We start from the raw sequence: 25248 nt of genomic DNA on the forward strand, positions 1-25248 counted from the left end.
GGTGAGAGAGGGGCTATGATCTTGGAGGGACATGTGGGGGGTTTCAGTTATTGGCAATGTTCTATTTCTTAACCTGGTGCTGGTCTGATGGTTTACTTTACAATTATTATTTAAAGTGTACATGTATTTTATGTACAGTTTTTGTGAGCATGATGTATTGCGTAATAACAAGAATATCGTTGGGTTGCATCTTCTGACTCTAAAAAGCCCACCTTTAGTTATTAGAACATGTTATGACCTGTATAGGAACCATGCCAGTGTTCTTAAAAAATCCATACTCTTTTCAATTTTTAAAGTCTATACTATAACAAATGGATTATGGCAAGTAAAGATCAAAATTCTGCCTGCTTCTGAGTTGTATCTTATTGCTTCTTCCTTCAATTGTCTGGCCCTAGCACAGATTTAAACAATTTCCATGTTTCCTTTTAATTTGATCTTCTAAAGCCTTAAGGCTGTGTCCCAATGCCCAACTCCTACCTCAAGATCTCATTATCTCTAGGGGGGCCCTAAGAGTTTGGAATATTTTTGATAGAAAATTGTAATATCCTAGTCAAGTTAATTTAAATCACTTATTGCCTTCAACTCAGAACTGCCTACATCAAGGAGTCTTGCTTCAAGGAAAGGCAAAGAAAAATAGGGTAGAATCTCCCTCAACAATCTCGGTTCTTCTTTGTCCTTTTCCAGCAGAATACAGGATTTGGATATAATTGAAGGGATTCATTGGCTCAGATCCTTATAATGGCAACCACCTATCCACATTCAGAAAACAATTTCCTGCCACGAGAGGACTAGCTAGAGCCCCCAATGGAACATCAACTCTAATTAAGGTATCCACTGCCTAATTCTGCTTAGAATCTCTCATAATGCATATGCGTGTATACACACACACACGCACACACACACATATATATACAAACACATATTTTGTTGGTACCAATATAAGAGACTACAATTTTACTTTATCTGTATATTTGGCCAGTTGTTTCCAGATTGATTTGCTCTGTAACGGTTTTGATCCATCATACCAGTTGTCCCACACTCTAGGGCTTGATCCCAGGTCCCAGATCATAGGATGTGGTGCAGGAATTCTCTGCACACTTAAGTATTTGATTCCTCAGCCTTTCGACATCTTTGTGCCCAATATGGATGCTGCTTTTAGTGCTGCCAACTTCAATGAAGGCTTTCATCTTATAGTCCTAAAGCAGGGTCAAAGTCCTTGGCCGAAGTTTGAGAACAGAGATTCAGACAAAGTAAAGACCCATGAGGTCAGAAACTCCAGTCTTAAGGGTAGAGTCAGAATTCCCTGATCCTGGCTCCCATTTGGTGAGGTGATTATTGACTCAGTATGGATGAAATACCTGATAAGTTGAATTTTATTTCCTACAATGCTTTTTACACTTTTTTGGCAGAGCTCTTATTAGCTTTAACCATCTTGTGGCTGGAGATATGGTTGTTAATTTTTCATAAGAGTTTGTAGCACTTGATGTCCTTCTGTGAGTAGATTTTTTTTTTAACCAGGGCTTGGAGGTACAAAGTGGCTGACCTTCCTTCTCTGTGTGGCATGAGCCAAATGGAAAGGCAGCCTGTACTGTGACCTGAGGAGCTTCTGGGTGTCTCATTACTTCTTTTCCGCCGTGGGAAGTGACTAATTTAAGCATGTCCCAAATGATTAGGCTGGAGAAGCCTGTCCAGGTATTGAATGGGCTACTTCAATTGTTAAAAATGCTACTAACCTCTGTACCTCTTTCTTAGAAGATGGGGTTTAAGTGAGAGAAAAGTAATGTTTACTTTGGGAGGATATTTCTCTGTGGTCCAGATATCTCTATGGACAATAGGGTGTCTTTGGGGAAGGCTCTTGGGCTTGTTTTAATAATCATCTATTTTATGAAAGTCATGAGGTGTTAATTAAAACTTCATATGTGTAATTGGCAGAGGCAATAATTCTGTTGTATGCCAAAAATGTAACTCCATTTTAACAATATTATGAGCTAAATGATAGACGAATATTTTTTAATCCATTCTGAATTTTGAATGAATTTTACTGACTCCATTCCAGTAAAAGCAAATTGATTTGGGAGACTTTTTACAGACAATAAAAGTGAAGAGCATATTGACCAATCAGTTGCTTTATGGGAAGAGTCACACGGGTATGTCTTTTAAACTAAAACCAGGCCAGAGACTGAGTTTGCCACAGCAGGAACAATTTCACTGTCACAGTTGGTGGTCAGGAGCTGTAATGTAAGGTTTCCAAAATGGCCACAAGGGGGAGACAAAGAGCAACACAGGTGACCAAAGAATCTACATTGTCTAAGGTTCATTCAAGATAGAAATTACTCTAATTCCCTTTAGCAGTGCTTGTTATTTCATTTTAACAATATTTTCCAGAAGTAGGAGGCTTTATAGTTCCATTTAGTGTGACCAAACACTAATTCTTTAATTTTTCTTTTTGAAATTAATTGCCCATTCTTCTAATAAGTCAAGGGCTATACAGTGCTCAGGGGAGAAGATATAGCAAAGGTCCCTTTATCTTCTTTAAAACTTTAAAGTAGGCATTAATACTTCCCTAAAGTATCCCAGGGCTATTTCATTCCTTGAAATTCATCCAGTTTGCTGGGAATTTGGGTATTCCAGATACTGGATTTAATAACCTGTAAGAATGTATGTGGGCCCTTGTCCAAAGCTCTCATACATGAGGATGGAAGTTGGGGTATCCTTAAGAATGAGCAAAGGACTCTTGGATACAAGCTCCAGGTTTAAGACAAACTTCTTCTGGGACTCCACCTAGCTGTTATCTTGAAGCACAGGCTCTTTAAAACCTCCAGACTAGGTAGGCCAGGGTCTTGGTACTGAAGGATGTGTGCCTGGGATGAATGACTCTTATAGTTAAGTAATTCCTTTTTGAGTAACAGAAATAACCAGCTCAGTTTTTAGCTGCTTGGATCTGGTCATTTTGTGATTCAGTAGCCAGAAATATAGTTTCATGCAAGTAGAGCTGTAGGCTGTGGCAGACCCAATGACTATCGAGTATGCTGGCTGAGAGTGTGGGCTCCAGAGCCCCACTTCCGGGGTTGGAAATCTGGCTTCACCACTTGCTAGTTCTGTATTTCTGCTTCCCATTTTCTGCAAAATGGAGATGGTAAAAGTACTTATCCTGTAGGACTGTCATGAGCATAAATAAATAAAAAGCGCTCATAACAGTTCTTGGCAAACAGTGTTTATTGATGATTCACCAGATCAACATTGACATCCTTGGGAGCAAACGTACTCTGGAACACAGAACACTCTGAGTGTTGCAGTTATAGACAATTAACTGTGAACTCAGAAACAAGCAGCAGAGCCATAGTTTCTCCTTAACAGAGAGAAGGGCTCCAACTCCCACTACAGAGAGTGTAGGGAAAAGTCGGCAACCTACTGTCTCTATGGCAACCTACTACACCCAGCAGTATCCATCCATTTACCTCTCCCCAACATCACAGTAAGAAGACCAGGTGTGGAGTTGAATCTCCTGGGTTCAAATACTTTCTCTACCTCAAGGGAGGCTAATCACATGCTGAGACCATCAGAAAATCAGATACCAATACCTTTTTGGAGGTTAAATTTTATATTTAGTAAAAATTCAATAGTGAACATGGGATAAATCAGAACTTCGTGGAACTCCCATTTTCTAGGTGAATTTCTGTCTAAATTGTAAGTCATTCACGGAAGACAAGCTCCACAATTTTTTCATTGCTATGGGCTTCCATCAAGCCCTGACTCTTCCTCTATTTAGTTTTGTGACTTTAGAAGTTAAATATCCCTAACGGGTTCATTTCCTCATCTATGAAATGAGGGCAATAATAGTACCTACGTCAGAGGTCTGTTGTGACAATTCCATGAGATAACTCACAGAAAATACCTCCCACAATGCCCAGGACATACTGACTGCTCATTATGTGTCAGGTGTCATACTGTTCTCTCAATCAACAAATACTTATTGAGCACCTGGCAAAGGACGCTAGTGAAATAAAAGGAAATTCTCCTAGAATTGAGGGAGGGATGTGCTGATGGGATTCAGAAAAAGCCATTCCCTGGGTCAGTTCTCCGCTGAGGAGCCACTCTACTCTCGACAAAGCTCGGGGGATGATATTCAAAACAACAAAAATATGGTTTAAAAGCAAGCTGGAGAAAAATGGCGAAGTGTACACCCCATTAATCCTGGAGACGAACCTCCAATTAGAACTCTACTTCACCAAAGAGTTGGGACGGGTTGGAATGAGATGATGAGAAAGCTCAGGGGATGCTGGGTTGTGGGTTCATTAAGTGACTGTGGGTTATTTTGGTCCACCACACCCAGTAATCCGGTTCCAGAGTGAAGCCTGTCATGTCCGTGGACCTCTCAGAACAGAGCAGCCAGTCGCTGTTTGTGCTAAGGACAACTAGCTTTATGGACTTGGTAGGGGTGCTCAAGCGACTTTTACCTTTGGTTGAAACAAAAGTGCTAGAAGATGGAACTAACCAAGAAAACCAAACCCTAATAGCTTTGTAACATCCAGTTTGGGTTTATACCATCTCTCCTGAGCTGACACATTCCTTGGGTCAGGTTATACACAAGAATCCTTCCAGAGGTGGGAGAAAGGATACAGGATGGTCTAGGACCCCCAACACTGTCATCGATACCGTGAGTGGGAACAACATTGATATTCATTATTTACTCTTACACAGGGACTGAATGCAATCCTGAAGGTGGTCTACTCTGAAGTGAGATTCAGTTTTCAGGTTGTCCACACTAAACTGGACAGACAGGCCACTACGAGACAGGCAAAAGCTAAGGAATACCCTTCCATGTGTGTGCATGTTGCGGTGCATGACACCTTCACCATCATCAAACAACAGACTTTTAATCCTGTTGTCATGGATAAGAATACAGACACACAGAGAGGTTAAGTGATTTTCCATAGAACCAAAGCTAGTTCAGGGCTCTGTCCATTATACCAGTCTGTCTCTCTTCCAATTAGAAAACTTCTCAAAGCAGAAAAAATTAAGAGCTTTGTTCACGGCCAGCAGGGGTGAGGGACTGATATCGATGACTATGGTAATCCAGGGTTTTTAGAACTACTGGTCATCAATAGAAGCCAAGAGCCTGCAGGAACTCAAGGTGCCAACATGAAAAATCCTCCACTAGAGGACCAGGATGGTGAACCAAGTCTCTTGGTGGGAGCAATAGTATAAGCAGAGAAACAATACAAAGAAGTACAAGAGAAATTTCCTGAGAAAGTTGGTTTCCTTTTGTCTTATGACCTTAACCGCCTTCCTGGAGACAAGTTAGGAAAGAGGATTCAGGCTCCAGGTAAACCAGGCCGGAAACATGGGTGGTGGGGCTGGTGAGTGATCATTCCTCTCTACACTTCCGCCCCTTGCTGCCCATCTTTTACTCCTTAGTACGGACATACGCCCGCATGGGGTTTTCCTGCCACTGAGGCAGACAGGCCAGGCTACCAGCCACTTCCTTCTGGACAGGCCAGCCCCAAGCCTCAAAGAACGGAGCCAGATTCTTCTGCACCTTTTCAGAGAACTTCTTCACCCACAGATTCATCTTGCTCGTGTTGTCACTGGGAATGCCCGCGAAGGTCTGGTACTCAGCAAAGAGCTGGGTGAAGGGCTCCCACCCAAAGGCCTCCTGGAGCTGGGAAGAGAAGGAAGGGGCAGAATGAGGTATCCAGTTTACGGAAGTAACTGCAGCACACATGTTCATAAGTATATTTCACTTACAGTGATTTCTTCCCCTTATTCATTAGCTTCACTCCTCTTATTTGTCACTATCTCCCCACCCGACCCCTGAACATAAATACAATCCCATTGGCTCATTCCACCTCTTGGCCACAAAAGCCATACCCGCTAAATCTAGCAGGGAACTTCACGGGGAACCTCATGTCTGAAAAGAGGCAGATACTCGATAAATGATAGTTACTGTTATTATCTTTAATTTAAAAAACTATATCCCCAGATCCTAAGTGTTTTCCTGGGCATCAGACAGGTTCAAGACGGACAGAGATAAGCAAACCTCCCATCTTACATTTTGGGGATGATGGAGGGAAAGGAGGACAATAGAGCTGAATTTTGACAGATGACTTGACAGGTAACAGACAAGATGTTCAAGCACCTTTCAGCCGCAGGAAGGAAACATGGGGAGGCGCAGAAGCTGCAACAGCAAGATGTGTTCACAGCGGGAAGCAGGTTGGTATACTGGAGGAAAATTATGGAGGTGAAGAAACTGGGAGATGACGGAGGTGTTGGTGCAAGTCTGATGGTGAAGGGCCTTCTATATCCTGCTCAGCAGCTTTGACTTTATCCTAAAGGAGGACAAAGGAGAACACTTTGAGAGATTTCAACATGGAATATTGAGAGTATTTTGGAAGTAGTGTGGAACATGGATGGTAGGGGGTTGAGGTAAGGTGCTGGAAGAACTGAAGAGGCTTTTGAAATAGACAAGAAGAATGAGGACTTTAGGCAACAGCAGGAGGAACGATGGGGAGCAGACCTCACACGGGTAGAGAAAGCAGGTGTCTGCCTGTCCTGACACTGGGTCTCAGACTCCAAGATGACAGGTCTCTCTATAGCTTTTACAAAATGATACTCAATGCTTCATGGGGAGTGGGTAAGTGGGTAGGGAGTAGGGCAGAATTAGAGCTTTAGCTTATACTTCAATGGCAACCTACCACTCACCACTTAAGGTCTGTTTCCCTGCAGACCCTCAGGCTGACTGTACAAGAAAACAGAACTGGTGCAATGCAAAGTTATCTCCTTGACTGGGGCTGTCTCACATCCACTCTTTAGAAAACGAATGAAAGAAAAAAAAACCTCAAAGAGAGGGTATGGAAGTGCAAAACCCAGAGGCTTGTCATTAACTTCTGATTTTAGGTTCTGGGTCCATCATTTAAGTGTGATATTGGACAGGCTGCTTAAACTCTTCACTTAGTATGTGCCTCCGTGAAGAGTGGGCAACCACTGCTATCTACAGGGCTGTGGTGGACATCATCGGAGATCTGACATGGAGAACAGCTTTGACAACTCGAAAACATTAAAATTCAAAGTAGCAGTGGGGAGGGGACAGGGATTGTGCTTATTCCACAGGAAGCAGACTGGCTTCAGGGCCTTGGCGTTCTCCCATTGGGTTGCTGGGTTATTCATTTATTCGTTCTAAAAACATTTTGGGTTCAAGGGGGTGATGGAAGTCTGAGAACCTCGCCAACAGATTTATCACCTACGATGCCTTCTCGTAAGGCAGTTGTCGTAGACACATCACTGTTTGCACGAAGGGACATGACACTCACTTGACCCATAGCACTAAGGCGAGGAAAAACAAAGCAAAACAAAACAGTGACCATTCCTGGAGCATGGATTAGGGGACCAAGGACAAAACCAGTGAGAGGAAGAGCTGAGATCAACCTTGGGCGTGTCTGACTCAGAGCTGCTGTTCTTGATCAATACACCAACAGCCTATATTTCTCTCTACTTATTTTTTTTCATAATACTTTTCATTTCCTCTTACTTATCATCACAAAATCACAGGAGGCGAGTGGGACAGTTGTGATTATCTCCATCTTAAAGATGTATAATCTGAGAAGCACCATCAAGTAGCCCAGCCTCCCGTGTCCAGGGGAGGGATGGGCCCAGGCTGGTGTGGGCAGTGAAGGAGCTGGAGAGCTCCTGGGATCCAGGATGCTACATGACGGAGGGGTCTGGGGCCCCCATCTCCCTGAATTTCCACTCAGTACCTGGAGATATGTTTCCAGAGCTGTCCACACATTCCACTCATGGAGGGGGGCTCCCTTTCCCAGGTGTGTTTTGATCCTCTTCTCTCGTTCTGGAGGTCTCAGAGCAGTGTGGGCCTGAGCCCTGGGGATGCCCAGGACCGTCTCATGCACATAGACTGACCAGAGGTTGCAAGTGGCCTCAGTGGTGTGTGGAGGGAACTCCCACCCGTGCCGCTGCTGATTGTGGCCCAGTTCGTGGATGGCGCCCCACAGACCTCTGCTTCTCATGCCTGTCTCATTGATGAGCTCCTGCACCGACTCCAGGTGGCACATGATGGGGTATCCTGAGTGCATCCAGCCTGGGAAAGAAGAGGGAAGAGATGAAACACGGGGGAGGGTCCACCCAAACCCGTCTCCCCTCATTCCTCTCCATTGTGTAACTTTTCCTCACCATCCTGGTTGCCCGCAATAATTCCAGAATCTCTATGCTGACCTGATTTCCACTTGGTCAGAAACTGAAGAGTCCCTAGCCCCCTTCCCTGCCTTTTACCCCAGAATTATGCAATCTCTTCACTCTGGTCCTGGAGAATATAAATACACTTTACATAGTCATTCTCACTATAATTCAATGCTTCCTTTTTTGTGTGTGAGTTTCCCTTGCTTGCGAGTTTGCGACATTTTGTCCTGTGTCCAGATTTGAGATCCTTGAGGCTAGAATGGTGTCATTCCTCCTTCTCTTACATAAACCACTGTTGTCCAGATTTATGCTCTTTAATAGAGATAATGCTGTCCTTTTTTATTTTTTATTTTATTTATTTATATTTTTTTGTGTGAGGAAGATCAACCCTAAACTAACATCCATGCTAATCCTCCTCTTTTTGCTGAGGAAGACCGGCTCTGAGCTAACATCTATTGCCAATCTTCCTCCTTTTTTTTTTTTTCCCCAAAAGCCCCAGCAGACAGTTGTATGTAATAGTTGCATCCTTCTAGTTGCTGTATGTGGGACGCAGCCTCAGCATGGCCAGAGAAGCAGTGCGTCCGTACGCTCCCGAGATCTGAACCCTGGCCGCCAGTAGCCGAGCGCGCGCACTTAACCACTAAGCCAAGGGGCCGGCCCACTGGTGTCCTTTTTAAAGATAAGAAAACTGAAGTCCCGAGGAATTTTCTCCATGTCAGAACCAGAGCTCCCTATTTGTCTTTAGACGTCCTTCTTTACTCTAAACCACTCAATACCTAACATAAACCTCTTTACTCCCTCTTTTCATTGCCAACCTTGACTTAGGTTCGAAGGAAATATTTCTATTTTAACCTTTCCTTGAAACAACCCTCACTGCCATCTGTGAACTCCTAGTACCCACTTTTCTGATATTTTTCTACCCTCCTGTGAAATCTCACCTGTAGATGTAAATGATTTACCTTTTCACATGTAAACATCTTTGCATCCCCATCAAGGCCCATATCTTTTCTATCTTTTTTCCTTTACTGGTGAAATTATACCTTACACATATTTCACATTAAAAAAAGGCAAAATATGGGGCCAGCCCTAGTGGCGTAGTGGTTACATTTGGCCGCTCTGCTTCGGTGGCCCAGGTTTGGTTCCTGGGGGTGGAACTACACCACTCATGGCAACCGACATACAAAACAGAGGAAGACTAGCAATTGATGTTAGCTCAGGGTGAATCTCCTCAGCAAAAAAAAAAAAAAAAAAAAGGCAAAATAATAGATAAATTATGTCCACTGACTAGGAGCACCCACCAGCTGAGATCTGCACGTCAGCAACAATCCTCTCAGGACGGCGGAGAGGGAAAGGCTGGGCCGCCAGCTTTGCTATAGCCCGCATCATCTCATCCCAGAGGCGGAGTATGGGCTCCGGGTCCTCAAGGGCTCGGAGGTTTGCAGTCGGTACAGTCAAGATGATGTTGTCTGTTACCAGCTCTCCCCAGGGAGCTGGGCTCTCCTGGATACAGCTCTTCCACTCCTTCAGGGACGTCTTACCTGGGAATAAATATCATGATCCTATCACCCCCTTCCCCAACCTCCTTTGAGCTGAAAAACACAACTTGAACTCCGGGAGGAGGACCCTGAAATAATGAACCATTATCATGTGGGTCTACACGCTACAAAGTGAAGGACAGGCCTCCAGACCCTTCCTCCTGTTCTGCCCTGAAGCCTCCATGGACACAGGGTGTTCCATATCGCCTGCTTCCACTTTTACCCCCCTCCTTAGCAACCAGCCCAGAACTACCATGGCATCCCCAGCTCTCCTCCTTCCCTCAACATTCAGTCCACTTACCCAGCTTATAATACGGGGCAGGCACAGCCCTCTTGATGGTGACAGACACGGGGCCCAGTTTACTGCCCTTAGGCACGATGACATAGAGAAGGCCACCCCAGAGGCAGGAGACCGACCGTTGGGTCCTGTCTATACAGCACCGGTGAATCACCACAGGGGCTCGAGACAGCTTGCTGGCCTTGGTCAAGTCATCGGTGTGGCAGCCAACCTGCACCTGCAGAGGTGATTCCACTATGTGTCAGAGGAACCAGGTACCCGCGGTGTGCATGTGGGGTTGTGTGTGGTGCTGTGTGGATGGAGGGTACTGGAAAAACTCCAGCTTCCCCTTTCTATGAGCTATGCGTGGAAACCTAAGAAATTTCAGCACCTCAAAAGTCATATGGATTGAAAGAGATGTAGAATCACTTTTCCAGGGACTTAAACAGCTTACACAGTGGATCGTCGTCAGACAGACCAGGCATGACCCTGAGGCTGACACTGACTAGGGTCCCGTGGTGCCTCTGTACCAGGCAGAACCCGGGATCTTCTACCAGGGACTAAACCAGGGCAGTGATTCCAATGCTGGGAATGAGCGTCAGGGGATGCCGGTCCGCCCTTTGTGCGCAGACAGGAGGCCGTCCAGAGGCAGCAGGATCTGGCCTGATGGAGAGAGGACGGATTCCCTCTTCCCTCTCTGCCCAGCGCTCCCGTCTGGTCAGATGGATGTTTTGTCTGGAGTCTTGGACTTGCTCTTCTCAGGTTTCATGTAAGCGAGCTCCCGAAAGGAGGCTGACACAAGAGAGACCCTAACTGTGGTCGAGAGTGACCTTCAGAATTGAGGCAGGAAGAACTTTAATTCTGCACGTGGAGCCTATTTCTGTGAGTGATCGGATTAAGAAGACCCTTCAGGTGTCAAGAGAAAGAGGTAAACCCAGAACGGCCGTGTGCTATCAGGGACACGGGCGAGCTTCTGAATACGCAGTAGGCGCTCCTCGCATCTGGTATCTCTCCACAGCCCTGTCGGGAGGTAAAAATCACCACACATGGAGATCCTAAGGCTTAGGTTTGAGGACTGGATCTGGTGTCAGGAGCTCTGGCACCTTCGGTCACTCCCTTAGGCTCCCTGAAATGTAGCTGCTTCATCCGTGACATCTGTAAAACGGGAGGAACGACCCCTTCCTGTGCTCCTGGCAGCACCGCCATGAGGCTGAGGAGCAGGCAGCCCTGCGGTTTTGGGGTGTTGGCAGTGGGTGTTCTGGCCTTACCTTCAGGCCAGCGGAGGCCGCAGCTTCAGACACTGAGACTTCGGCACTGTGTCCATTTAGGAGGTAGAGCCCAGTGCTCACCCAGGAATCACCGTCACCTGACAAAAGCCAGAAGAAAGGCTGAGTTCTTCACCCCGACTCCACTCCACCTGGAACTCACAGCCCCTCCCAGAGGTACAGCCCGTCCCCTGCACACCTCAACTCATCCATGCTTCTTGCACTCATCCCTCCTAAACCCTAAGCAGAACCTGAACCCCCATCTTCCTGAAAGTACCTGATGGAGGATGGAGCCGGCCTGCCTGAGCTTCAGTGTCCCGCAGAGCCCGCTAACCCACCTTCCCCAGGTCCCAGTGCTCTGGGCACTCTCTCCTCACTCCTCACCTGGGTTGCTGGCATTGATCTCCACCGTGATGGGGTGTTCTGAGGGGGACAGACTGGAGCTGCAGGTCCCGGTCCCAAGCCCCTGCACCAGCTCGGAGCAGTCAGTCCCAGAGCACGCCAGCTCCGTGGCCAGGCGGAGCACGGCAGCCTCACAGGAATCACTAGCAACTGGGTTTTCCCGGCTCACGGCCGGGAGGCCTGACAGGCGCAGCATCTTCCTCATGAGCCGGTGCAGGGATGTATAAGCAGGGACCCCCTCTGCAGGAATCTGTAGGAAGGCTGCACCATCCACTCCCAGTTTTGCCAGCCAGCTCTTTTCCAAGTTCCCACCCCCATGGTTCAGTGTAGCGTGGAATTGAGACAGCGCCTCGCGGAAGTGGTATCTCCGCATCTCGGGGGTCGGAACAGGGAAACAGCCTGGGTCGAGAGTCCGAGGGAGGATGCTGAGGCCAAAGCAGTTGAGGACAACGTTCCCAGGGAAGCCAGCCAAAGCAGAGCGGCCTGGGTTCTGGGAGGCCCACCACCAGGCCTGGCCCCCGATCAGCAAGCCCCCACCCTCGGCAACAAACTCCTGCAGCTGCTTAGCCTCCTTGTCACTGTAAGCCGCGCAGCAGTAGACACGCAAGTCACTGGTCAGGTGGGGCTCCAGACTGCATTTCAGGCCGTGCTCCGACAAAAGGGCACACAGGTTTTTTACACGTGTGTTCACCCCAACTTTGCCTGTCTGGCCTCCAGCCAGCCAGCGCACAGCATTGAGCAAAAAGGGCCCCATCTTGGGAGCGCAGAGCATGCCCTCATGGGCAGCCAGGACCACTCGGCCCTGGCCATAGCGGGCAGCTGCCAGGAAGCAGCCAAGTGAGGCATCTAACCCGAGAGGGAAGGCCAGGGCCCCGTGCACCAGCAGCTGCGAGGGCAATCCCCCCGTCTTGATGTCCAGCTCGGAGATCCCTTCCAGCAGCTGCTGCTGATCCTGCCTGAGATCCTCCCCACACCTGGAAGGTGACACGAGGAACCAAGGGGCTAGTCAGTTAACGAACCACTGAAATGAGCTCAGTGAATAGAGAAATCTATGTGTGGGCACCAAGACTACATACTTCATGCCCAGCTTGTCATTCTTACTAATAACACTTAGGATTTAGTATGTAATACATTTTATCCAGTCTAAGGCAGATTTTTTTCACCTTTCAACAACTGATGGCATACCATCGTTTAATTGGTAGTGTTTGCTCTTACTGACACATAAAACAATGGTGCCTCTTACAATCGATGTTGTCATAGTTTTGATGAAATACTAAAGAGTGAGGTGGCGGCCTTGCTTGCACATCTTAAAATCCACATTCTCCAAATGAACACTTCCAGGGCTTCTTCCCATGTTAGTCAACTGAGTGTGGATATTCTGGCTTAAATCTCATATGTTTTTAAATAACTAAACATATAAATGAATTACGTTAGAAAAATAGTATCTTATTCCTAGAGAAAGTATCCTACTTGTAAATTTTTCAGAGCTAATTTTATGCAAAGGAAGGCTGTGAAAAACATTAAATTGCACACTCTGTGTGCTAGCTCTGACCTAGGAACACATTACAAGCAAATTGTTTAATACTATACTCGAAGATCCATACAAATACACTTTTTAAAATTCTCACTTAAATATGATGAATTTGCTACTTTTTATTGAGAAATGGTCAAAATGTAATATATTAGAACCAGAAGATAATGGTGCAATATTTCCTAGATTCTGAGGACAAGAAAGTGAGAGCCTAGAAACCTGTACTCTGTCAATTTGTCGTAGAAATATAACAGAAAAATGCAGACATTCTCAAACATGATACTTTTTTAAAAAATGAATTTTCACAGCTCACACACAGGCACAGATAAAGCAACTGAGATGATCCACATCAAACTTTTTTTGTGTGTGTGAGGAAGACCAGCCCTGAGCTAATGTACTACGCCAATCCTCCTCTTTTTTGCTGAGGAAGACTGGCCTTGGGCTAACATCCGTGCCCATCTTCCTCTACTTTATATGGGACTCCGCCACAGCATGGCTTAACAAGCGGTGTGTCAGTGCACGCCCGGGATCTGAACCTGCGAACCCGGGGCCACCGCAGCGAAGCGCGGGCACTTAACCACTTGCGCCACCAGGCCAGCCCCCACATCAAACTTTTAAGAGTGGCTACCTTGTCCAGATGTTTCAGACTGGGGAGGGTGGTGTGGGATGAAAGACAATCTGTCATTCCCCTCTATATATTTCTGTATTGTTTGTACTTCTTTCATAATAAACTTGAATTTCTTCTGAAATATTTTTATAAAAAGATGAAATGTTCCAGGGCCAGCCCAGTGGCATAGTGGTTAACGTCGAGCACTCTGCTTCGCCGGCCTGGGCTTCGCAGGTTCAGATCCCAGGCATGGACCTATGCATCGCTTATCAAACCACACTATGGCGGCCTTCCATATAGGGTAGAGGAAGACAGGCACGGATGTTAGCCCAGGGCCAATCTTACTCAGCAAAAGGAGGAGGATTGGCAACAGATGTTAGCTCAGGGCTAATCTTCCTCAAAAAAAAAAAAAAAAGAACTGTTTCTCAAAAGAAAAATGAAGAAGAGAAGGAAGGAAGGAGGGAGAGAGGGACGGAGGGAGAGAGTTAGGACAGACAAGCAAGCATAGTTGATGGGACGTCAAGTAATCCCTAACGGATGGTTTGACAATATTATAAGGATAACATTAACAATCTCAGATATTTATTTATCAATATTTAAGTCTGGATAATAACATAATGAAAGTAGCTATTATTTAATGAGGCTTAATATATGCTAGGTATTTATACATACACATTATCTCTTTTGATCATTATAATAAATCTGAAAGTTACTATCCTCACTTTACAGATGAGGCTCAGAAAAGTTAGGCAATTTGCCCCATGTTTCTTAGCTAATAACTGGCAGGGACGGGGAGGAGATCCAGGCTGGCTCATCTCTAAAGCCAGTGTTGTTGTCCACACACCAGGAATCTCTCACTCAATTACTGAGTGTTCGGATGAAGCCCACAACCAGGTATACGGCAAGCAACAGAAGTCTTTTGTGCAAAAGAAGCTTTAACCAGATGTGAAGATATGACTAATACTGCATTTATGGAAAAGGAAAAGCATGTGTTCCTTCAGAGCTGCAAGTGCAGGAGAAGGCGCTGAGGAAGAAAGCAGGGGAGAAGTGGTGGTGTTTAGGTAACACACCAACTCACAGCTGAGCAGACAGGTGGTACGGGCGACAGCTTTTTGAAGGCAGCTTAAAAATCTCACAGCAATGACAGCAATGATCAGAAAGTTCAGTGTGAAGTGAGCTACTGTCATTTTCACCACACACTGGCCTTGTCTATTCTGTTCCCTGTGGTGGCTAACTGACTTATTTTACCTGAAGTGTTTGGTTCTTAATTTGTTTTCTTCACTCTGAAATTCCCTTTTCCATCTCATTTTGTCCCTCGTTTTATTTAACATGCATTTTTAGAAAGTTCTTTCATGGCTGGAAACATTCTCAGGGAATCTGCTTCTGTTCACTGTTCACATTTTTTTCCAGGTGTGATTGATTCTGTTATCTTTCCATACTAAATTTCTGTCTCTCTTATATTTCCCTTTTAAATTTACTATAGTATTTTCATATGGTTATTATATAGATTTCTTTTCACAATCACCATGGGCAGATCTTCTGCATGTTCTGATATAGCATGGGTGAATTCTCCTTGATATTCTTTCTAAGCTACCCAGGACCAGTTTGTTTGTACACAGACACCACATCCATCCACCTTCTCAGATTATATTGACGTCTGTATATTGCATCATTCCACTTTATCACCTGAGGTTCGTAGCACTAACTGAAGGGCAAAGATCAGCTGGGGCCTTCTATTGTCCTTGCTGCGGCTGGTCCCTTCACTCTTTGGGGACCTAAAACTAGGCCTACTCCACCCACCCAGGCACAGAATGCACTTGAGGGGTTCAACCCTACCACCATGTTTGCAAGATGGCAAACTCTGGCATCCCTTTCTGCCTCCACCAAATCCTGAAGTAGCTTTGTTGCTTTTACATTTGAGGGTATTTTTTTTCTTAAATGTCTACTCATCCAATTTGTTCATTCTTCTACAAAGAGAAGGCATTAATGATAATTCTTGGATTTATGGTTTCAACTGTTTTCTTTCAGTTGTGCATCTGGGGTGGGGGTGGTGTCAGGAGATGCTGCCTCCTGCACCACACATCAGTCACCTGTCTCTCCCACAGGCCAGTCCTCAGCAATGTACAGCATCAGCATCAAAACCTCCACATTCAGCCATTCACTTACTATTTTTCATTCATTTGGGCAGATTTAGCAGAGAGGGCGATTCCGAGATCTAGCCTCATTTTACATGATCTTCATACCTGGAAACTCTCTACATTTACGGATCTCGAATATGAAAACAGGAACAGTGCCGCTTACAAGCTGGGAGTCCTCAGGCAAAGACCCTGCCCTCTATGGGACTGTGGTGAGGATCGAATGAGATAACATGCAATTTTCAAGAGATGCATGAAGCTAAGCTACTAGTATGTATTACAGTACTTTTATATGAGCAGCTCCTAATATGTTCTAGACCTTGTAGGCTACACCATGTGTAAGGGTAATGAGATGCCCATCTTAATGTTTTCCCCAGCCTCTTCTGTGTCTTGGTATAAAAGCAGCAAGTGCCTTGGATGTGACTTTGCATATTAGAGTAACTGCAGCGTCCTCCTCAGGCATACAGACATAGGTGTGCAGTGAGCTCTCACCCTTGGGGACAGGAGGTGTGAGAAGATCTTTTGTAGGTTTTTAGAGACTGCCCCTCCCTTTGGCAGGCAGCACAATTCCCTTAAGGCGCTCCAGAGCCTTCAGTGGGGATTTGAAGTTAGTGACCCTGCCTGGTCAGTCCAGGAGCCTTTGACCAAGATTTGTAGGGAGGAAAGGTCACTGAAAACCTCAAAGGGGACATCCCCGTGAAAAAGGCAGGAATGTGAGTTGGAGACCTAGGCTCAATATAAGGGCCTCTTAGACCTTAGAGATGACTGGGTCGCTCAGCTCCAGCTCAGTTTTCAGTATGTAACCACAACTAGCAAAAACGATGTTTAATGATGGAAAATATGTAAAGGTAAAGATTTGGGGGGATATTACAAGAAACTAAAAATATTCAAATACTTTAATGTCATACTGTTATTTCAGGAAAAGTTTTACAAATAAATAAAACTGGTAACGTGGAAAAATTATTTTCATACATTACCTGAACATCCACAACACTTCTGTACAATACATCTATACAAGTAGAGACTTAAGTTAAACACTACTGTAATCCCAGTGCCTAAAATAGTGTCTGGAATTTAACAGGCACTCAATAAATTTTAGATGAAGGAAAGAATGGATATATAGACATGTACTAGAAAGAGGGAAAGAAAATTGATATGTTAAGGAAATTTGTTTCTTTAGCCTTTTTGGGGCTGAATTAACAAAACAATATAAGTGATATGAAGTCAAGGAAAGACAACTTAATGTGATTTGAGGAGCATTTTTCTATTGTTTAAGGGTTTATAAAAAGGCAGAAAAGTGATGTAAAAAATGTTTTTTCAGGTTATAATTATAGACAATTTGGAGATTACAGAAATGTTTAAAGATGAAAATAATAATCTATCAACCTATCACTAGAGATACACTATTAATACTTTATTTTCTTCTAGTGTATTATATTCTGCCTCTACATGCACACATGTTTTAACAAAGTTGGCATCATTTGAATATAGTTTTATATCTTAATTTTGTCTATTATGTCATGAATATTTTCTTATTCCTTTAGGTAGTCTTTGAACACATGATTTTGAACACATGGCTGCATAATTATTCACTCTATAACTGGAGGATATACCATAATAATTTAAGCAATGTTCCGTTTATTTAATAGTGAAAATACAATTAAAAATATTTGCTATTAAATATTTGCCTCATAGCCCAATTTCTCCTTCTGTCCAATCCTCTTCCTTTCCTTCCTCCACAGGTGTTGGTCCAGAGAGCACTCTCTAATAAACCTCCTGCACACTAATCTCTGTCTCTGAGTTGGCTTCCTGGGGAATCCAATTCTGGGGAATTTGGAAATCTTTAGCAAAATTACATTTACATTTCTCCTTTGACTCGGCAATTCTATTTCTAGCGATATCGCAAAAATATGAAGATATAAGCACAAAGGCATTCATTGTAGTATACATGTAACAATAAGACTACTAGAAAAATAAAAACATACCAGAGACTCAAATGTTTGTCACTAAAGAACTAACTGAACAAACTATAGGGGATCTATACCTTGTAGTATAACAGAATATATAGTGCATACCTATATACTATTATGAAGCCATATGTAGGAAATAACGTTAAGTAGAAAAAGTAAGGTGGAGAAAAATATTTACAGTAAACTACTGCCTTATCCAAGAAAGAAAAGAACACTAGTGTGTGTGTGTGTTTATATATAAATAAACAACAGAGTAAAAATAAATTTTTAAAAAAGGGAGACAGGAAGGAAATTTTATGAAGGGGACAGGGAGAGAATATAGGCTTCTTAAGATTTTACTCTGGATCCACATAACTATTTTACATAATACATACATAGAATAAAATAAAATTAATTTACAAAAGCAATTCTAAACAGCAAAAGTAAAATAATCAAATGAATCTTCATGTATATCCACTTAGTGGTATAACCACAAAGAGAGAGTCATTATTCTAAGTGACTTTAAAGGATGATAATTTGACTTCATATACCTGATAAAATATATCATAAGGATAAAAAGAACTGAAAATAATCTTTGTGCTGGCAATGGCACTGTTATTTTGCAACTGTTATGTGTGTATTGTGGGATAAAGCAAATGAGTCATTATGTTGCTTTCTTACAGAATAGGATTTTTCATCATAGGAAAAAAGGAGACACAGATGTAAGACTGTTGATATTAAATAAAACCCTGTAGCCCTAAATTTGAACGGGGGTGGGAAGCTTTTTCTTGGCAGGCCAGATAATAAACATTGTAGGCTTGTTGGCCACATGTTCTCTGCTGAAACTACTCAACTCTGCCATTGTAGCTGGAAAGTAGCCACAGACAATATGTACACAGCTGTGTTCCAATAACACTTTATTTACAAAAACAGGGGGCTTGTCCACAGGCCATGGTTTGTCAATTCCTGCCACAGAATCTAGACCTAACTTCCAATTTACAGGAAATAGAGGGAACAAAGGAATATATTAAATGACACTAAACGGATGCAATCAGCAAAATTCAGACAAGGAAACTTCAGTCTGGACAAAGTACCCAGTTTCTTCAACAAAAAATCAGCAAGGGATAAAAAGAGTTGGAAAGGACACTCATATGAGACATAACAGCCGTATCAAGCAATCAAAATATCTAGGCTTTAATAAATACCAATTCCAACAAACTTTGAAAAAAAATAAAGACAATCATGGAAATGAATGATGACATTAAGGAATTATTAATTCTTTTAGGTGTGATAATGGTGCCTTGTGGTTATGTTTTCAAAAGAGTTTGTATCTTTAGAGACACATATTGAAATACAGATGCAATGATATGATCTCTGCGATTTACTTCAAAACAATCTGGGGCAAGGCGGGGGTGGAGCCATAGATGAAATTAGATTGACTATGGCTGGCTGTTAATGAGGTCGGGCAATGGCTGCATGGGACTCACTGAACCTTTCTCTCTACTTGTGTATATGTTTGAAGTTTTCCATAATTAAACGTTAAGACAAACACAAAATATACCTCAGATTCAGTGGCAGAGATGAAAAATGTGACTGTAGATGAAGAAAAACAGGTTTAGTTTGCTGACAGGAGTCCTTTCAAACAATTAAGAGGAATTAGGCTGATGGGGTTTAACCTGTTCGTCCCTTAGAATAAGAATCAAAGACAAGGCAGAGTGAATCAGATCCACCCCGAGGTCTCTGAGGAACCCGTCACCTCCCAACCCTCTCAGAGGGAAGTCCAAGTGCACCAAGGCTCGGGGCTGAGGGCCCAGGAACTGCTGGCTGCTCCCTCAAGATGGTTACGCCCTTCCTTGTAACAGAGTCTTGATTTCCTCAGAGACGCCAGTGTCCAATGAAAAATGTTCAGCCCCTCAGACCATCTGGCAGTTAGAGTTGGCCATGTGAGCTAGTTTTGGCCACTGAAATATACTAGGAAGTCTAATGGCCAGGACTTCCAGGAAATATATTATTTTCTGAATTAAAAAGGACATATTCAGCAGGTGTATCCATTCTAGCTTATTCTGGCCTAGGTGTAGTTACAGTGCCTGAAGTAGTAGTGGCAATCTTGTAACCATAAAGATAAAAGTGACACACCATGATGGGAAGGGTGGGATGAAGGGGCAGAGAAAGAAAGAGAGAGAGAGACAAGGACAGAGAGAATGAATGAATGAACCTGGGACATCACGGAATCACTGCCACAGGCCTGACTATCCACCTGGCCTTACGTTACATGAGAAAAATAAACTCCTACATGGTCAATTCCCCATAGTAAGGCTTCTGTTACATGTGGCCAAACACAATTAGTCACTGATTTAACAAGTTATCTCAAACTCCAAATATCCAGAATTAAACTCCTGATCTCCATTATAAATAAGCCTGACCCACGGACTGCCAGTACTTAGATGACCTCACCTCACCCCAGCCCTCATTCACTCAGCTCCAATCACAATGGCATCCTTGATGCTCCTGGAATGGACCAAGTGGGCTTCTGCTTCAGACTTTCACTCTTGCTCCTCGGTCTGCCTGGAATCCTCTGTTCACAGATGTCCATATGGCTCAATCCTTCACTTCCTTCGGGTCTCTTTCGACATGTCACTGACCAGAGAAGCCTTCCAAACTGGCCATTTGCTTGTTTGCACTCATATCCCTCCTCACTCTTGTTTGTCATGCTCTGTGTTACAGGATCTGCATTTCCCGGGCACCCTTGTCCCTAGGCTTCTGGTGGGCTCAGCCCATGGGAGGCAGAGGTAGAAGCTCAAGGCAAGAAAGAAGAAGGAGCCAAGGTATGTGTCTCTCTCTTCAAGCTGTGTCTCTGGCAATCACTGTGTCTTCTCTGAGCCTCCAGGCCCCACAAGACAGCCCCTCCATCGAGGGGTCCCAGCTCCTGCTGGAGAAGCCTAGCATGGCACCGGCTTCTGCCAGGTGGCTGCAGCACCTGGGCTCCAGTAACACCACCACCTCCCTCCGTCTGCCCTGCTGTTGCTAATCTCTATGCTACTGTGCTGTCTCCTGTGTAGGTTTTCAGCTCTGGCATCACCTGTTTAGTCAATTCCTCATATCAAATCCCTTCTATGTGAAACACCAATTCATCCTGACTAGGCCTGATTGATAAGCCTTCCCTAATGGTCCAAAATAAAATATCCTCCACTCCTCCTGTCACTCTATCTGCTTATCCTGCTTTACTTTCCTTACAGCTCTATCAACACCTGATAGAGGATGTGTCTGTTTCCATAACTGCCTAATTCTCCACTGGAATATAAGTGACTGATAGTCCATGGGTGGAATCTTAAATCTAATGCATCATGAGATGAAAAGGCATTTTGGATTTTGTACAGAGGACTGACATGAGGTACTTCTATTTCAAAAGGAATCCTGTGATTGACAGTGGACAACAGACTGTAAGATGCAAGGGTTGAGGCAGGAGACCAATCAGCGGGCTATTGACATGAAAGATGAGAGACTCAGATGAGAGATGCCAGTGGCTCAAAGTAGTACAGCTGGAGTTAGATTCTAGAACCAACAGACTTGGCTAATCCACTGAGTATGGAGTAGAGGGGAAAAGAGGAATCAAGATTTTGGCTCTGAGCTCCTTATTTGTGCTCACACAAATAAACAATGTTCTTCCATTTATTTAAGAGATACTGATATGTACTCTCCATCTCCCAGGCATTAGACATGGGAGACAGAGCGGTGAATAAGACGAGCTTTTCTATTAGGTCGATTGTTGCTTCGGCCACAGGAGGGGGTAACAGTGAGGCCCTAGCCCCTCTTGGGCCTTGGTGCATTTTAATTATCATTTTTGATTTGTGGTGGTTCCAAAAGGAAGTGGAAAATCACGTGTATTAAAGTAGAAGCTCACTGAAGAGGGGATCAAATCTATTGGTGACATGTGTCAGACTCCCCACAGGGGCACATTACTCACCTGACGTGGAGTGGCATCTTGGGCACCTTCTTAGAGACCTTGAACCGGCCTCTGTCCCCATAAGTGTCGGTAAAGTACACTCCGGCCACACTGGTCACCTGGTTCCCGGGGAACTTGGACAGCACCTTGTCACGACCATGCTGACTGGCCCAGTGCCAGGCCTGGCCCCCCATGAGCAAGCCCCCTCCACGTTTCACAAACTGGATCAGCTCCGCAATCATGCTGTCATTGTAGGCATTGATGCAGTAAACCCCCAGAGAATCTCCCGGTTCTGGCTGACTCTGTGTCTCAACCCCAGAGCCCTGCAGGATGTGTCCCAGTGATGCCAGGGATGGGTGCACTCCAACAGGAGCCCCGGGCGAGGGACAGAGCCAGCCCACTGCATTGAGAAGAAATGGGGCCAAGCCGGCATCCAGCAGGTAGCCCTCATGGGACACAACCACGAGGCGGCCTTGGCCATAGGAGGAGGCGGCAATGAGGACCTGGCCCTTGTCATTCACCATCACTGGGAAGGCAGCCTCTCCAGTAAGAAGGAGTTCACAGGGGACAGGGCCTTTGGGGATATCCCAGCTTGTCACTCCATTCATGAGGGCCTCGAAAGCAGCAGCAGGAGTGGTCGCCATGTTTCAGTCACCTGCTGCAGGGGAAAACAAAGACTCAGCTTGGTCAGAACAGACGAAGGAATGAGTGAAAACACAAACAACTAAATGCATTCAGACGAAAATCGCTTATTGGGCCCAGTGGGCGCCAAGCACTGAGGGTACAGCGAGGAACATAACCGACAAGGTCCTCGCTTGTGAATCTAATATTTTAGAATCTAAATATTTTAGAAGGTGAAGGAGAATAAATAAATAGGTCAATAAACAGATAAATAAAATGCAGCAATTAGTTATTGTTATGATGAAAATAAAACACAGTGATGTGACACGGAGCGACTGGTAAATTACTTCAGAAGGGGTGACAGGAACGGCCTCTACGAGAAAGCGACATGGAAGCTGAAACCTGACATTTAAGTTGAGCCCCAACAAAGAGAAGCCAGGGTCGACAGAACTGGGCAGGAGGAGCGCGACCTGGGAGAAGCGCGGGAGGGCCGGTCTGCAGGGCGCGGTAGATTAAGGCGAGAGCTGCTGTGCCGGAGCTGACTTAGTATCTTATTTCTTTGGAAAAAGAGGTCAGGCGACCTTTCAGAAACCGCATTTGTTCTGATAGCTTTGACTGAATGAGTCGGAAACGCCTCCCAATTTATCACTTCTGCCTAATCGAGGAGTTCCCGACCTCTACTTGGGTGGCTTTCTGTAGTTTCTGTAGTTTCCTGAAATCTTCTAAAATTTGGTGTGCCTAAGAGGAAGCTCACTGTTTCCTTCAAAGCAGCTCCTCTTTATAAATGGGGAACTGAGGCTTAAGTAATTTATCCAAAAAAGAATAATACATCCCTTGGAGGATTGTTTTTGAAGATTAAGAGAATGCATGAAGAACACCTTGTCCTGGGCTGGGTACACAGTGAGCACCAAGAAAACTAGAGTGCCTGTCGCTTTGCTGCCCTTTTCTAGCTTCCCCAAATGACGAGGGCCATGCAGTAGATGCTCTGGGTGCCCCATGCCACTCCCCCTAGGCCCACCCCTGACTTCAGCAGCTGCCATAAAGGACGTTACTGGGCACTCGACGCCTTCTCACCTTAGCAGGTGCACAGGGCAGCCCTGAAGTGGTGGTGAGTGGGCGCCCAGATAAGCTTCACCCAGTGGAGGGCGACAGGGCTAAACGCCACATGGCTGTCCTGAGGTGCATTCTAGAGCTCTTTAGAGGGTCCCAGAGGAACCGAACTCCAGGTGCCCACAGTGGTAAACAGCTCAGCCACAGTCCCTTCCTTCAGGGGCTTTCCCTCCTTCCTTGTCTGTCCTCCCCACTTCCTGACTCTGGTGTTCTGGGCTCACTTCCCACTAAATAAACTACCTGCGCTCAAGTCCTTTTACCAGGCTTTGCTTTGGGGAAGAATCTCAACTAAGACATATCAAAGCCTGGGCTACATTTGCCTCCTTCCTTCCTCTCTGCTGTTTCCATACCTGGTCAGCCACCTCATTTTGTCCATCTTCTTTCACCCAATCTCTCAAACATCTGCCCCTTCAGTTTACATTCATATGTAGATGAAACCCATGTGGCTTTAGTTCCCAGGATGTAGTCTCATCTACAATCTTCCTCAAGCCATCCTATTCTCATCTCTTCCCTGATAAGAACCCTCAAATTTCATCCACCCCCCTAAGGTAAAAGCTGAGGGCCTCAGTCTGGATTTGAAGGCCTCCGGGATCTGGACTTGCCCTTGTTTTCCAGACTTCTTTCCTGCTACATTCTCCACGACATCTCCAGTAGGCCTGGCATCCCGGAGCATGCCTTGTACTTCCTGGAAAATTCCAGCTCCGTTTTTTTTTTTTCTTTAACTTCCCTTCCCATCTAACACCTCTTTCTTAAAATTGCCCCCAGGAAAGTGAATTCACAAAAGAGAGCCGATCCCCACCTGGAGCATGGAGCACGGAGCATGTGGGTGAGTCATCTCAGCCTTTGGTCTTAGGACTGGGAAAAGGTAGGAGAGAGGTGAGGAAGCCTGGGGCCAAGATCATGCTCACGACCTCTGAGATGACAAGGGAAGTCTTTCACTAATCTGGGCCTCTCTAGTTTTACAGGAACAACAAGCAGAAAACCCCGGAGATGAGTAATATGTCCTTGGAACGCTGACCCCAACTCTCTGTAACTAGGTGCGCGCGCGTGCAGACACACGCACACAACTTTGTCAAATTCTTGACTCACGAAGTTCAAGGAGGCGACAGAAAAGTGTTTTCAGACATATAGCAAACAGCGCCAAAGCGGCGAAACGAAAAGAAACAAAAACCTGGACCTAAGAAGAGAGAGGCACCCCGATTGCCAGGAACGTTCTCGGGCATGCGCCTGGCACCTCGGGGCGCACCAGCGTCGCCAGGTGCTTGGCCCCCGCCCCACCCCACGGACGCGCTCGGACTGGAAAACTCACGCTCGGGTCGCCGGGGTCCGCGGGGCTGGCTGAGGCGCTGGGGCTTCCGCAGAGGTGCGGCGGGCGGTCCGGCGCCGGCCGGCGGGGCGGGGCGCGGGGGCGGTCCGGGGGCGGGGGGGACGCGGGGGCGGCAGCGCCCCGGGGCCGCCTCCCCGCGGCCCCCCTCCGACCGGCCGCATCTAGGGCGGTGCGCGCGGCCCGGCCTCGCGGGGGAATCCCTGGGTCTGCGGCGCTTGGAGCTGACACCGGCTACCCCAGGCCCTCCTGGTGTTCCTGGGGTGCGCGAGGGAGCTCTGCAAAGTTGCTGTCACTGTTGGCGAGGAGAGCAAACGCCAAGTCTCCAGTAAACCAGATTCGGGGCAAACAATCGTCCA

At 45.5% G+C, this 25248-nt stretch overlaps 1 protein-coding gene across 3 annotated transcripts; it reads right to left on the reverse strand.

The window, feature by feature from the left end:
- Nucleotides 1-3198: 3198 nt before the first annotated feature.
- On the reverse strand, nucleotides 3199-24946 carry TCAF2 (TRPM8 channel associated factor 2). Of its 3 annotated transcripts, XR_009216903.1 has the most exons (9): nucleotides 24875-24946; nucleotides 21856-22492; nucleotides 11652-12643; nucleotides 11271-11368; nucleotides 10027-10240; nucleotides 9489-9728; nucleotides 7755-8092; nucleotides 6140-6329; nucleotides 5590-5662 (listed from the first exon to the last, which is right to left on the reverse strand). XR_009216903.1 is itself a non-coding variant. In XM_058532049.1 (8 exons), the coding sequence occupies exons 2-8, from the start codon at nucleotides 22476-22478 to the stop codon at nucleotides 5408-5410; spliced, it is 2760 nt and encodes a 919-aa protein (XP_058388032.1). In that variant the 5' UTR covers nucleotides 22479-22492; nucleotides 24875-24946; the 3' UTR covers nucleotides 3199-5407. The 3 variants fall into 3 exon arrangements, 2 of the variants coding, with proteins under 2 accessions (XP_058388032.1, XP_058388037.1); XM_058532049.1 differs by lacking the exon at nucleotides 6140-6329 and having other exon boundaries at nucleotides 3199-5662; XM_058532054.1 differs by lacking the exon at nucleotides 6140-6329 and having other exon boundaries at nucleotides 3199-5662; nucleotides 21856-22489; nucleotides 24875-24930.
- Nucleotides 24947-25248: the final 302 nt, after the last annotated feature.

This window comes from Diceros bicornis, chromosome 3 (assembly GCF_020826845.1).
Source record: "Diceros bicornis minor isolate mBicDic1 chromosome 3, mDicBic1.mat.cur, whole genome shotgun sequence".
NCBI classification, from domain to species: domain Eukaryota; kingdom Metazoa; phylum Chordata; class Mammalia; order Perissodactyla; family Rhinocerotidae; genus Diceros; species Diceros bicornis.

What these genes read in the sequence shown, in the direction of transcription:
- TCAF2 (XM_058532049.1), bottom strand. Translation starts at nt 22,478, where the DNA reads ATGGCGACCACTCCTGCTGCTGCTTTCGAGGCCCTCATGAATGGAGTG. An exon ending in AAGATGCCACTCCACGTCAG is followed by an intron (nt 12,644 to 21,855) that starts GTGAGTAATGTG and finishes GTCACCTTCCAG; the next exon opens with GTGTGGGGAGGATCTCAGGC. An exon ending in CTCTGGAAACATATCTCCAG is followed by an intron (nt 5,663 to 7,754) that starts GTACTGAGTGGA and finishes TTCTCTTCCCAG; the next exon opens with CTCCAGGAGGCCTTTGGGTG.